Source organism: Xiphophorus couchianus, chromosome 19 (genome assembly GCF_001444195.1).
Source record: "Xiphophorus couchianus chromosome 19, X_couchianus-1.0, whole genome shotgun sequence".
Classification (NCBI taxonomy): Eukaryota; Metazoa; Chordata; class Actinopteri; order Cyprinodontiformes; family Poeciliidae; genus Xiphophorus; species Xiphophorus couchianus.
Genome location: NC_040246.1, coordinates 1,819,182 through 1,833,891, shown reverse-complemented (window position 1 = coordinate 1,833,891; position 14,710 = coordinate 1,819,182). Strand labels below are relative to the sequence as shown.

General features: G+C 39.4%; 1 protein-coding gene across 1 annotated transcript; it reads right to left on the bottom strand.

Annotated features, from left to right (window-relative positions):
- Positions 1–1,606: 1,606 nt before the first annotated feature.
- On the bottom strand, positions 1,607–12,659 carry tnfaip2b (tumor necrosis factor, alpha-induced protein 2b). The gene is made up of 12 exons (XM_028000892.1): positions 12,509–12,659; positions 11,909–12,151; positions 11,161–11,815; positions 9,351–9,462; positions 8,162–8,284; positions 6,274–6,368; positions 6,109–6,192; positions 5,897–6,023; positions 5,687–5,809; positions 5,434–5,589; positions 3,532–3,653; positions 1,607–2,863 (listed from the first exon to the last, which is right to left on the bottom strand). The coding sequence occupies exons 2-12, from the start codon at positions 12,081–12,083 to the stop codon at positions 2,713–2,715; spliced, it is 1,923 nt and encodes a 640-aa protein (XP_027856693.1). The 5' UTR covers positions 12,084–12,151; positions 12,509–12,659; the 3' UTR covers positions 1,607–2,712.
- Between the last annotated feature and the right edge of the window lie 2,051 nt (positions 12,660–14,710).

Sequence of the window (14,710 nt, the reverse complement as noted above, 5' to 3'; positions counted from 1 at the left end):
GACCAATCTGTTTGATGTTAGAAAGTCAACAGAATGCGACTCTCCCATGTGATGCTGTGTGGAAACTTTCCAGACACAGATGTTTGTGATTGCATTCCCATCGTTCACTTGAGAAAGGCAGGGCCAAATCTTTACACCACTCCATATGTGCTGTAATTCGTTTGAGTAAATGAGGAATTTTGCATTTTGCTCAATGTTTAATAAAAGTTACACAATGCAGCTTTAAGCGGAGGGCTTTGAAAGAAGAAAATGTTGTAAATGCCTGGGTTAGCATGTGCATGCATGAGTTTTCAGCTAGCTGAAGAATTGGTTTATAGAGTTTTTGACAACAATGTTTGTGAGTGAGGCATTATTTACATGTGGCATTTATGATTAAAGGTTTTTGCACTTGTTATTACTTAGTCATTGACTTATTTTTTCCATTTCCTCCTAACGGCGGTGTTGTGTTGGCCTTTGGTCATAGTTTCCTTTTTTGTGATGAAAGTTGTGTTTGTGGTGTTGATGGCAACGGCTGCATGTCTGACTGGTGTGTCTCAAGCATCTATTTGGATAGATGATGTGACAGTGCAAAATGCAGAACAATATGGCTGTGTGGGGGTGGGGGATATGTATGTGTGACTGCGAGGTTATGATATGTGTGGGGGGGGGGGCGGCAGATTCAAATTGCGCCCCTGGTTGGATAATTTTGATACTCTTTTTTATAGGGTGAGTAAATGAGCAGAAACAATTTTTTTTGGTTTTCGTTTTGTATGGTTTTATTTATGACCACGACACAACGTTAAACATCTTTCACCGTATGAAAGCAGGTCATCTCATCATCGGATTCTAGAGGTGAGCCGCTCGTGGCGGAGCATGGTGAAGGATCTTTGTTTTGTTTTCATTTTGTAAACTTTTGTTCATAATTTAGTTAGTTGCGTCGTTGCATTTTTGAACCGTTCCATATGGTTTTGGAGGCTATGCGGCTGGGAGGATTTTTGCTCTCTCTCATTCTTTTTACTTTTGGATAATTATGATGTGTAGCCATGGCAACAAGGTGTGTTTTTACAACTGGGCGCAGCCAATTAGCATCTCAAAAGCTCGAATAATACCTGAACTGTGACCCCCAAATCCCAGAGAAGTTTAATGGGAATCTTCACGGACGCAGAGCAGGAACTGGAAAGTTCTAACCATCTTTCATTAATCATTATGGACATGGATCAAATCCCCTACTCCAGCGTCTCTCTGCACGGCTTTCTAACCGGACAGAGCTTTAAAGAGGAGCAGCAAGATCAAATGATGTGGATCAGCAGAGCTTTCTAACAACCGATGGTTTCATCTCGGACATGTTACTGTGAAGCATCGTCTGTGCTGGGTGGATATTTAGCCATTAGCATGTGGTGACAGTCACAACACCGTCAAACAGCATCAGTCATCAGTCAGAGGCTTCTTTAGATTTATTGCAAGACTGACTGCTACAGCAGATCCTTCCAGCCTACTGCGCCACCATCCAAGACGACCCTGTGAAGATACTTTGATGATATAACTTACAGCAAAATTTTATTTCCCTTTTGGACAAAGAAAGTGTTTTTGAATTGAAAAAGAAAAGAAGAAACATGTTTAACACAAATTTGATATAAAACTATTGCTTTATTTATTTACAAAAACAAGCACACGCCCACACACACATTTTTTGCTGTCCTCAGAAACTCATGACGTCACTCAGAGAAGAAGCAAGTCATACACTGGCAGTGGTTTAGTTTCAGAGTACAACCTGACCAATTTGTGACGTACTCCCACACTAGCTTACTGAAAAGAGCTTTCACAAAACCTACTGTAACCCCCATAAACTATGCTAATCTGTCTGTTTAAAGTGTTTGTTTTGTTAATTCTTAGGATGTCCTGTAGAGGGCACTACACCCACATTTCGCCTGTGTCGGTAGGAGAAGAAGAGTAAGGAGCGGGGAGAAGAAAAAATGGCGGACTACGTAAACTAAGCACGTTTCAGCAGAAGTAGAGAAGCTACTACTCACAAGAGCTGCTGTAATATGAAATAAATCTGTTTATTTTGAACTGACTGGATAATGTACATTCTGTTCTGGGATTTCTCCGGTTGGTTTTTTTGTACGGCCGATATCTGAACGAGCCAGTGGAGTTCCAGCAGCAGGAGGGTCCCGCCGCCATCTTTGTGACCTGGAAAGACGGAGGGCCTGGTGCTGCTGGAGCTGGGTATTTTACTTGGACAACAGATAAGCTTATTCAACAAGGGGAAAAGAATGGCCCCCCAATCTTCTAATTTTTTTATTCCACAAACTATTTGTTCATGAACATTTTCAAAACTGACAACTTATGTACACATTGAACTGACTGCCTGAATTGTTATATTGAAGGACTAACTGGAATATGTAATTTCTTTGTTGAAATGAGCTTTAAAGCTACAGTTTAGAAAACCTACCCTTATTTTTTTTAAAATTAATTAGATTTTTTATAAGGGTGGACAATTTAAGTTTTATTCTTAATTTTATTCAGCTAATTAGTGTTACCTAGATTATTGTTTTTTTGTGGGGAAAGAAAAATAAACTTGGAGTTGTTAAACCTATATGCCTATCATCCTCCTGTGTGACCCTAGCACAAAAGTAACGTTCCTACTGAGTTTATTGCTAATTAAATTAAAGATGCTGTATGTCACAGTTCTCCACCAACACTTAAATAACTAGCAGAAGGAAGGAGGGCAGCTTATTTGATTACTACTTTGGAGAAAAAAGGACGAAACTCGGCGCCTTCGTTGGATTCTTCGCGGGTGTCTGAAAGGGTCGCCTTGACCTTGTGCCTGTCCTCCTTGGAGAGGTTTGACTTGAGTTTGAGCAAAGCCGAGACGTGTTTCAAACTGCGGATGAAAAAAGGAAGGGAATTAATTATTTTTTTTTTAATGGCGGACTACTTATCAGAGCGGTATATGTCCAGAAATTTTAGCTTGCAGAGACCCCGCAATCCTCCAGACAAACTGACTACTTGCTGTCACGCTACATAGTAGCTAGCATGAGAAATGCTTTCCTATTCTAACATTCTGCCTAAAAGCGCCGAGCATCCTCTGGGGTCCAAACGTAGCTGCTGCTCTCAGGAAACATCTGAGATACGGAGATGTCTGCCAGAGCTCGCTTCCTGTCCTTCTCAGAATAGATTTATCCCCCATAAAAGTGGTTTGACATGAGCAATATTCTACTGTTGTTTACAACATAGTTTTCTTTATCTCTTAGGCCAGACCCACTGAAAAAAAATAAATAAACTAAATACTTGAGGTTTTTAAATATTTATCCTATTTGTAAAATATTGCCCTTAATTTAAATATGGAGAGCATATCAATGTGCTTCAAGTTTTGGTTTCCACTTTCTGGATGTTGATCCAGCTGCTGTATATTTAAAGTGCTTGAGAGCTATACCAATGTGTGGAGTATGCACATCACAGTAGCTACCTAGCAAATATAGAGCATGTTCTTATAAATAATGAGTATTAAATATAGACCTTTCTGATTAGTGAATTTTGTGTGAATTTTACCTCAGGTCAGGGTAAGTGTGTCCCAGTGACACTATTTGCATTTGCAGGGCGGGGACGTCTTGGAGTTTCAGCACTTCTGCCATGTTGGTCAGGATTTCCTTCAGCCATTCCTCCTGGGATCCCTGGAAAGACACCAAGATGAAGTTATTTGGAGGTTGTGGGTGATGTCTTTCATGTTTACACTGCATTCATGTGAGAAATTGCATATTTATCACACTACTTGGTTTTTTTGATGTATACTTCCAAGTTAAGTGGCAGGTTTCACACTGGTTTTATTATTTTCCATTCACATGATGCTCCTAAGCAAGCAGTCTGAAAACAATCAGTTTTATGGTATGATTTTAATAATTTTTAAATAATTTTAATACTCAACCATGAGTTTTCCAAGATAAGTTCTGGAAACAGAATGTCTTCCAAAAACAAAAACAACATGAGATGATTCTGAGCCATGTCGATAAACCATCTTCATTGGCTCAAGCCTGCTATGAGATAAAGATAATTACATTGAATCCTCTATGTTGACAAAATGCCTAATTGCCAGGATAATTAAAGTGATATCAGTAAGGGAAATTTGCGAGATTATATTTACACCGTATTTGCTCTAATTATAAGTACAACTTTGTTTTTTTTCTTCGTTTTTGTTCGTTTTACAAGATTTTATAAAACTCAAACGCAGCAACAGTAAGTTATGCAGCCTGCCTTGTTCATCGTTCAGTTTGACCTCAGAGTCAGAATATTCAGCATTACGGTTTTTGAGGTTTGTTGCAGTTAGTTCATCAGAAGTTTTTGAAGGTGAACTTGGCATCGTCACAGGCCTGAGATTTCAATGTAGTAATGCTAAATATGTCCTTACTGTTCATTGTAAAATATTGATAAAAAGTTTATAAGTGTCAAAAGGTTGGCGGTAGCTTATATTTAATAATTAATCCGTGTTTTTAAGCTAAAGTCCTAGCGTGCTACACTCACTCTGCTAATATCAGTTCAGTTAAACGTCTCGCCTCTGTTTTTCCGAGAACTGAGTAAGCAGCTGCCTTTCCTGACTTTACTCTTTCCTCTCCTGTTTTTCTCTGGAAAATATTTTATACTTCCTGCTTCCTGCCTGTCTGATCTCTCTGTGTGTAACTCAGAAGAAGTGTGTGTTCTATCTTTTAAAAGAAATCATAGAGAACATCCATGTTTTTTAGTAGCGCAGAAATTAACTTTTAAAAAAGATCTATATATTAAGGTGATATTCATTTGAAATTATATAAATGCAGTACAAAAAAAACCCTTTTCATTCCAGGCTTTCCTCTCCTTTGATGCTCTGACTCATCGGCATTCTTCAATGGAAAATGTTAATGTTCTGGTCTATGGGTCAGAGGCCAAAATGTCACATTTTGGTCCATCTCAGAATGCGAAAGCTGAACCGTAATTTTTGAAGAGATTATTATTATTATCTCCAGACAATATGTTGGTATGATAGCCCTTCCATAGTGTTAGCTTAGTCATAGTCATCAGCTATGACCAAGTTAATAACCCTTTTGGACAAATCTTGATTTTTGAGACAGGTGTATGTCCAGTCTAGGCTCATGCTATGGACATTTGTCAAAGGTCTACAATATAGAGTTTTGTATCATCTTAAAGAGGAGCCTCGTGGCTTTCACTAAGTTTTGAGTCCAAACACAGGTCACTAGAGCTCATTAAACCAAAACCAACACACATTTTCCCACGCTTTTCACCTAAACTAGATACATTTATTTTGTCCAAATGGCACCCAGGGACATCAGGGGCACAAGAGCTAACAACCGAAATACTCAACAGACTCTAAGGATTCAGAAAATGTACAAGCCTTAGGCTACAACCTTAACTGTGGGGGGTGTGTGGGCGTGGGTGTGCGTGTGTGAGATGTTGACCGCATCTTACCATGCTGGTGAAAAGCTTGTGTAAACTCTCAGCGTTGTCCATCACGGTGTCGAAGGCCGTCTGCTGATGCTCTCTGTCCTTCAGCTTGACTTCTCCTCTCAGGAGCCTCTTCACATATTCTTGTACCACTTCCTGGTGAAGATTACCAATCACCCCCTAAAAACGATAAAAGAGCATTTCGGTCCTCCTATTGCCAAAAAGCAAAAACAAATGGACAAGTATGAACTATGTGCTGGAATCAGGAGGGTGTTACCTGGTGAGAGGACGGAGCCAAGCCCTCCAGGCCCTGGATGCTGTTTTCCAAGCTGCTCAGCAGATTCTCAAACACACTCTTCTTCTTCAGCCAGTCTCCGGTCCCCAGCTTCCGGTACTGTGGCTGGTTGGGTTTAAACAGACGACTTTAAATAGAGTGACGCAGACAAAATGAAAACGCCGTTTCAGTCTTTGTTAAAACAGCCCTCACCTTGAGGGACTTGTGCACGGAGCTTAATAAGCAGGTACGGGCGGATTGCCTCATGTCGGACAGGATAGTCAAACAGTTTTCCTGCACATCATCTGGGAACAAATGGCTTTTCCTCTGGAGGACGTCCCTGTAGAGAGACAGAAACAAACCCGCAGCTGAGTGATGAAGCTCTGAATGATAATTCAGAGGATCAGGTGGACCAGAAAACACACCTGAACTGTTCCACACAGCCCAGGGTAGCTTTGACGTGTGGCTGGCTGTTCTGTTTGATGACGTCGTCTTGGAAAGCTTTAAACCTGCAGGAGTCGGTTCGGATGAGTTTTTGTTGGCATTGTTAACGTTTCAGCTGGGGGGGAGTAGAGAAAGCGTTGCGTTACCTCTGCAGCATATCGGTTAGTTGGCGTGTTATCCTCTGGGCTTTCTGCTGGCTCCCTGTGACTGTTTCTGTCACTGTTACCATGCCATTAATGATCTGAAAACAGGAACAGATGGAACACATTGATCAGCACATGTCAAGTCAAGTCAAGTTTATTTGTAGAAAACATTTCAGCAACAAGAACGCTTAAAATTCTTTCTATCACAAAAACATACAGTCACCTATTGTGAAACGAGCGATAAACATTACATTTTTGTCAAACGCCATAATCAAAATCATCAAAACACATCAGATATATTGGTCAATGTTCCAGTTACTACTAATCAAAGGCAACTCTAAACCGGTGTGACTTTAGCTTTGACGTAAAGGAACTCAGTGTTTCATCTGTTTTGCAGTTTTCTTGTAGTTTGCTCCAGATTTGTGATGCATAGAAGCTCAATGCTGCTTCTCACAGTAGCTGCAAATAGCAAAACTTTGTTAGTTTTCCGCTAACATTGGGAAAAAAGCAATTTAAAGTACAATCACACATGCATAAGTTCATTCATGTGATGATACTCATTAAAAAAAGCGGCTGCGCCATTATCCTCAAATGACTTCCTGTCATCCTTGTCGTTTTTGCCAGTAGTAACATCCGGTTGTTGATCATGTGACTCGTGTGACGCAAACAACGTGTATCTGTTGCAGTTTAGCGAAATATATATATCGGCCGAATAAACTCCTCATGCTAACAGCAAAACTTATCAAACAATTAGAATGTCTTTGAAACTGATGTGTTGCACAGTATGGTTAATAGAAACACAGTTAGTGAGAGTGACAGTGACCAAGCAGCCATCTTAAGGGGCAATCAAGCAGTAAAAACTCAGAAACTCTCAGGCTCTTTGGTTGTTTTGGGTTTGTAGTTGTGCTCATTTGTTCTGTGTTCCTTCATTTCTTGCTTTGATTAGATTGACCTTATTCTGTTTGACTTAGTTCAATCTGCTGTTAGTTGGATTATGTCCATTATTAATTCATTGTGTTTAGTTATTCTTTGTTACATTAGCTTTCCTAGTTACCCTGTTTGTTTACTCTCCCTCGCCCCCTGTGCCATTCTCTCTCTCTCCCCTCACACCTGCAGCATGTCAGCCAATCAGCCCTGGTCTATTGTTCCAGCATTCACTCTCCCAATATTTAACTAGCTGTCCTTCACTCGCTCCCTGCTGGTTCCTCTTGTTATTTTTTCTCATTATACTCCATGTATCTCTGTATTTTGTAAATTTTTGCTTTTCATTTTTTCATTAAAGCTCCAACTACATTTTGGTCATATACCATCTACCACCACAATGACAGAAATAATTTGTGCTTTACTCAGTTTTGAAGCTGCAGATCTACAAATATAAGAAATGTTGCAACAGTTTCCAGGCCCCAGACCTCAGCAGTAATCCAGCGTCACTGTTTGTATTAGCTGAATGTAGAATTTCTCTGTATTATTCTGGATTATTTGCTGAACAAACACTCTGATGTTTGCCCACATGATGATGTCCTTTGGCATTTCAATGGCACTTCACAGAAGATCATTCAGATTTTCATTTTCCCCGTTTTTAGCCCAGCTTTCTGGCACTGAACTCTGACCCTGATGGAACCAGGAGTGAGGAGCATAAAGCAGCCGATTCAATGAAGACAGATGCAACATCTTGACATGACACAAACCAAACGGCTACATGGCTACCTTTTGGCTACTATTTACTCTGAACAATGTTTTATTGGTGTTATCATAATCTAAAAATATTGTTTACATGTCAGTGTCTCATTTGGAGGAAGGAATTATTAGTGTTAGATCTGTTAATAAGTGAAACGTCCTTGTTGGTTAATGTTTTCCTTAGTAACTACTATACTATAGTAGCTATAGCTACCGGAATGATGTCGTGGGCCAGAGGGCTGGTGAAGCAGCCGTCCTCTGTCGGCGGTTGCTCTCCTTTTCTCAATTTCTTCCTTTCTTCCTCCAGAGCGTTGTTCATGTAAACTGACAGCTCAGTCTGAACAAACACAAGCAGGTTACACGGTTAGCATGTGTAGCTTTCCACATAGAGCTGACATTTTTGTTACACATGCAAAAAAAGTGACGTGTTAAACCTTTAATTAAACAGTTGAAACTTGGTAATGAATCAGTGATGGCAACCAATGATGTCACGACTACAGTTGCATCACAATTAGCAAATTAGAAAAAAAAAAAAGAAGCAATATCAAAATCTGAGGAGGAGGATTTTGACGCAATAAAATAAAAAGCACTCGCTAAGAGACCTTTTCTAGTTTTATTTAAGACCTTTTCTAGTTTTATTTAAGACCTTTTCTAGTTTTATTTAAGACCTTTTCTAGTTTTATTTAAGACCTTTTCTAGTTTTATTTAAGCCCTTTTCTAGTTTTATTTAAGACCTTTTCTAGTTTTATTTAAGACCTTTTCTAGTTTTATTTAAGACCTTTTCTAGTTTTATTTAAGCCCTTTTCTAGTTTTATTTAAGCCCTTTTCTAGTTTTATTTAAGACCTTTTCTAGTTTTATTTAAGACCTTTTCTAGTTTTATTTAAGACCTTTTCTAGTTTTATTTAAGCCCTTTTCTAGTTTTATTTAAGCCCTTTTCTAGTTTTATTTAAGACCTTTTCTAGTTTTATTTAAGCCCTTTTCTAGTTTTATTTAAGACCTTTTCTAGTTTTATTTAAGACCTTTTCTAGTTTTATTTAAGACCTTTTCTAGTTTTAGAAAAGGGCTTAACTAATAAAATTAACTGAAATATTCGTACATACTGCAGCTTTAATTGGCTCCAACAAATGAAGTAATGATAATTTAACAGATTCTCAAACAGCCTGGTTAATTTAAAAAACTTTTTTTTTTTTAGAAAATTTATTTATTTGACTTATTATTAATTTTTATAACTTGTCAATAAACTGCAATTAACTTGTGCTATAATCTGCTACAGATGATTATCTGTAATATTAATTACAGATAATTGTTACTATTATCTGTAATTATAATAAGAATACAGATGTACACTATCCATTACAGTTTATTATTACTTTTATTATTATTACTTGTGTGACTACGTTACCTCCTGTGTGGTCAGGTACTGCTCCTCCAGGCTGCCCAGTAAATCTCCAGGCAGCAGTTGCCCCAGTGCTGCTGAATCAATTTCACTGGCCAGCTCTGGCTTCTTAAGGATTCTGAAACAATGACGAAACACACCGGGAAATTTACTGAAAGGGATACGAGACTTTTTGATCAAATTAAGTCCGACTTCTATTTTTTTTATTCCGTGTCAACCCCACCTTCAGAAACAAGAACAAACAGGTACTATAGCTGACATGAGCTGGTTCAGCCACACAGTGCTGCAGTTCTGCATGATTATGCCAACTGCCATGTTGCACACACTCTCTGAAACAACTGCAGGGTGTGTGTGTTGAACTTGCATGGTAAACAAAGAATTGATGTGCAAATCTCTACACAACAGGGCTGGGCATTATGTGTCATAGTTTTTCTGGTATTATTGGCACTTTAGTTTTTTATAATTTAATCTGGTGTTCCCTTCCTGAATAGTTTCTCTGGATTGTTTCTGTTGGTTTGTTAGTTTATTCCCTTTTTTTTGGTCTTATTTTAGTCAAAATCTTTCCATATTCTGTCAGTTTCTTTTACTCCTTGTACAAGTCTAGTTTCATAGTTTCTTCTTTTGGACAGATTTTTGTATTTTCCCTTTGGATTATTCCTGTCATCAGTGTTTTGGTTCCTTATTATTATCATCCATCCTCATTACTTTTACTAATGCTATTTGTGTTTGCTGTTCATTTTTTTGTCTGGTTTGTGGTTTTATGTTCCTTGTGTTTGTCTTCTTAGTTTAACGTCCCTTGTGTTCTTGTATTTGTCTTAGATTATTGATTTTCTTTTTGTAAGACAGTAAATCATCCTAATGTTAAACTTCAGCAGTTGTCTGACAGAGTCCTTTGTGGAATATTATGAGTTAAAAACAGCATTTAACAAAAAATTATTTTTAACCTACCTTTGACACATGACTTACTCAGCTATGATTTACATTTAATCATTTGGAACATGCATTTCAATAAGCCTCATTTGTTTGATCATAAGTACCTTTAGAAAATAATAACTTTTAAGCAGGTGTTAAACATACTTTTTGCTAAGCCTGCATTCATATATTAAAATATGCATATTTTTGGCTGTCTAAATTAATTTTTAAATGTCATGTTTTCATTTGCTTTAAGCAAAAAGAAAGAAAGAAATCATCATAACTAACTGAAATAATGGCTTGAAAACTTTGGTGTGTGCAGTTAGACTGTAAGATGAAAGAGTGAATCTGTCTACCATTAACTCTTATAAAAGTTGAGCAGAAGTCAGTTTTTAAAAAGAAGCTTTTAAGGATCAAAGAACGTATAACTGGAATTGTTAATTATAGCATATTTTACACATGTATCAACATTTTGAACTGTTAAAGTCTGTCATATATTTGAATGAGTTCTATTGCATGATGTGTGTTTTTAATGAAGGCAGAGTTGCTAGTGGAGATCCTGAACAGTAAACAGGAATGTGTTTCATACGAACAAAGTCACTGATATCAATGAACTTTTCACGAAAGGGTCTGAAGTTGTCTAGTCCCCAAACGCCTCCCACTACATTCAGTCATTCATGCACACATTCACACACTGATGGTGGTACAGCAGCACTGAAGCCTGACAGAAGGGGTCACTGAATGATCCAGAATTATCCAGAGTGAAATGTCATCCAACAGTACTGACTAGAAATGTAGGTCTGCTTTCAAGCCCAAATACTCCTAAACTATTCCCAAAGAAGTGTTGCAACAGCGTATATGTGCAGAATAACTGTTTTAAAGGGAAATGGAGATGATGCCTTACCCTGGGTAAAACTCATTGATCCAGCGCAGGATGAAAGTACAGTCCTTATCATCCAGAACAAAGTCCACAATCTTCCTGAGTCTGGCGCTCAGGCTTTGGTGATACAGCCTCGCGTAAAACTGACAGATGTTTGCCTCCGGTGGGTAGCAGCTCTTCAGCACGTTGACCACCAAGAGCAGGTCCTCCTTCAGCTGCCTCCCCATGCCCTGGACGTCCAGCTGGATGGACGATTGTCCGGGTTGGCCTGCAGGGGCCACCGAGAGGTTGTCCATTCGGCGCTCTACCAAACCACAAAGAGTTGAGTCATGGAGCTCCTGCCAGTTGCTCGTGGTCCGACTCTTCAGCTGCTTCCTCTGCAGGTCCTGCTCCTCTTCCAGGTAGATGGCCTTTACAGCAGATTTTAAGGCCGTCAGGGCCTGGACCGAGGTCTCGTTGGCGACCTCTTCGAGCCTCAGAGACAGACTCTGCTGCAGAGTCTGTTGTATCTTTTTCTCCAGCGCTCTACGTTCTGCAGAAAGCCTTTCTATCTCTTCTGCGGGATGTTTCTGCACCTCATTGTCTGTTTCCTGCTCAAACAGTTGGTTCTCTCTGTTGATCAGCACAAGGCTGGCCTCGTACAAGCTTTGCTCAAGAAGTTGCTCGAAAGTTAGAGTTTCTAAAGACGATGAAGAGAGAAGAAATGTATCTTTTAATTAAATAGAGATTTTGAAGGCTGATGGTTAGTGTGAAATCTTGGACTGTCTCTTACCAACTGGGGAGTCCTCCTCCTCAGATGATGAGGGCTCCTTGGTAACTGGGGAAGTGTCGACGCCCACCTGAGGGTTGGACGGTCTTTTTATCTTCTTGAATTTTCCTCTAATCCATCTGCCTCCTTGATTCAGGACGTTGTTCAGCCGGAGGGTTTCTGGGGTCGAAACTCGCATTGTAAAGTCTGGTTCGGTCCAAATCCTCGTCCGGGAAGAGAAAAAAAAGACCAAAACAAACACAAAAGCTAAAAAAAAAAAAAGAAAAAAGTCAGAGTCAAAATGTAGGTCAGTGCAAATAAACTCATCAGAAGAAGACTTCAAATTTGGTATATGCTTGTGTTTAATCAGTTTTTGATACTTTTTAGTGTCTAATGATTTTAATATTCTTGTTATGTTAGTGTCATATTTATCTCAGAAATGTAAACATCTTCTCAAATGACATTAAATGGCTGCTGAAATACAAACGAGAGCACCAGACCATCAAGAGCACATGCTGAATCAAATCTTAAACACTTCAGGAAACAGACTTGGTTAGACGTGGAACTTGGAACGGAGTGACAAAGCGAACGTGCATGAATCCTCCTTCAGAGGATGTTACTCACCCGGGTCCTGCAGCCGCTGCTCTGCCTCCGACACTTCAGCTGGTCTCTTTTAACTCAGCTGGCTCCTCCCACTTCTAAAGTGATGTGCTGTGGAAAGTCCAACCACCCCTACAAACTCGCACACACAGGCTTTTTATAGACGCCAGCACTGAGGCAATGCTGGCCTCTTTCAGAGAGGAAAGCTTCCTCGGGCTCTTATGAAACTCTTTACTAAAGCAGACGCTGCTGAGCCAACTTTGGTGACCCCCCCCCAACCTTTATTTTTTGTTTAAGGCCACAAAACTAGATAACGCTGTGTTTTTGACCAAACCGAGTAGCGAAACTAAATTAAAGCCAAGGCTGGAACGGTTCTGTGGGAAGTTGTGATGAGGTGGTTTGGCTTTCTGATCAGGGCTGAGCACCACAGAGGCGGCAGGACAAAAAACCAAACAAATAAAGAACTAGCAAGGGCCCCCACTTGTAGTGTGCACAATGTAAAGACTGTAAAAAGACACTGGTGTACACCAGAGGGGGCTGATGATGCCGAGGTTACTGATTTGGAGCTCATCATGTGATATCTATCTGTCTATCTGCTGAACTAATTACAGTTTCTCTCAGTCATTTTGGTGCATTTCTCCAAACCATTCATCCAAACGGCGAAACGGCATCCTCGGTCCGTCTCTCAAAAGTAAATATGCGAGCCAGTGAAGATGCCAGGGTCTCTGAATGACATGTCCTTGTGTCGCTTCATGGGGATAAAACTGTGAAATGATTTGCCATGTTGTCAACATGACTGCGTTCTCGTGAAGGATGTTTTGATGTAAACTATGGCTGAAGTGTTGATGAAAAAGTGTGGTAAAATGTATTTGTGGGAGATTATGTAGTAGAAGTATTCACATTTACACTCCTGCTGTTTGTTCTGTATTTTGTTGGCCAACCGGGTCGCCGTGAAGGAAAAGACAGAACAAAAAAAATAAAAAACAAAAGTAGAAATGGGAACATAGGACAATCTCCTTCAGAAAATCAATGCATGCTGTGCTGTAGGGATTACAGTGCAGTCTTCCTACACTTCCCATGATGCTCCAGACTGTAGGGCCACTCATTCTCATCATCATAAAAATATCTTGTCTTGCAATGCAACATTTGAGAGAGAAAAACAGTCATTTGGAGGCATGAGCTTTTACAGTGTCCTGTGGGGAAAAACCGAATCCAGCAGCTGGACCTGCTTCTCTCCCTGATTGCGGTGAAGAATGAGACCATTTCAAATCTTAAGTAACATTAGGTTTTCCTTTAGGTACCAAAATAAAAGTTTTGCGCCATTAAGCCTGAATAATGAGCTGCATGACATCATAAAAACACAAGCCGCGAAGGTCGCCTCACTCAAACTCTAGGAACGATTTACTAGACAATGATTGAAAAAATACTTAACTCCATAGTTACGACTTAACCTTACTGTTTGAAATCACTACTTTAAATGTGAGTCTGACCTGTTGCAGTCCGTTACTACTTGTTGTTCTCAGCTTCTGACTCTGTGGCAGATCTAACATGCATGTAGACTATCAGTACTTTTGAAAACCTCCATCCCCAAACTGTCAGCAGTTGTTTTGTCTCTCAGAGAACTAAGTCGGCCACATCGCTGAAAACTATGAGGGGAAAAAATGAAAGCAGCTCAAAGGACTCGGTTTAGTTTTAGATTAACTTTGTTTTTTTTCTTCAGATTAACATTTCCGTTCCTCCTTTGGCGTCTGTATGCAGATTGAGTTAGTTTTTTTTACACTTATATTTTTCCAACAAGCACAAACAGCAGAGTTTCTATATTTTTGTTGTCAAACAAAAGCATAAAGAAGTTTTCCCCAAAAACAACAAGTGATGGTCGGCTGGTTTTCTACTGTAGACACACAGAGTGGACTTTGGCTCTGATCCTGTTTAGTGCAGAATCAGGAAAAAATGGAGGACATTTAATAACATTACCTTCCTAAAGTAATGGCCTATGTCTTTTTTTTTTTTGACAAAAGTAAATCTGACCAAAAAAAAAAAAAAGATCCCCATTTGTATTTACAAAAGATTATTAGGCACAAAAAGAAAAATAACGTTAGGCAAAAAAAAAAAAAAGACTAAGGCCGTTATTTTAGAAAGGTGATGATATGCTGATGAACATGGGGAAGAGTTGACCAAAGTGATGCGGCTTTGCGAACTGAAAGCTGCGGTGTGCTGAGGTCAGGT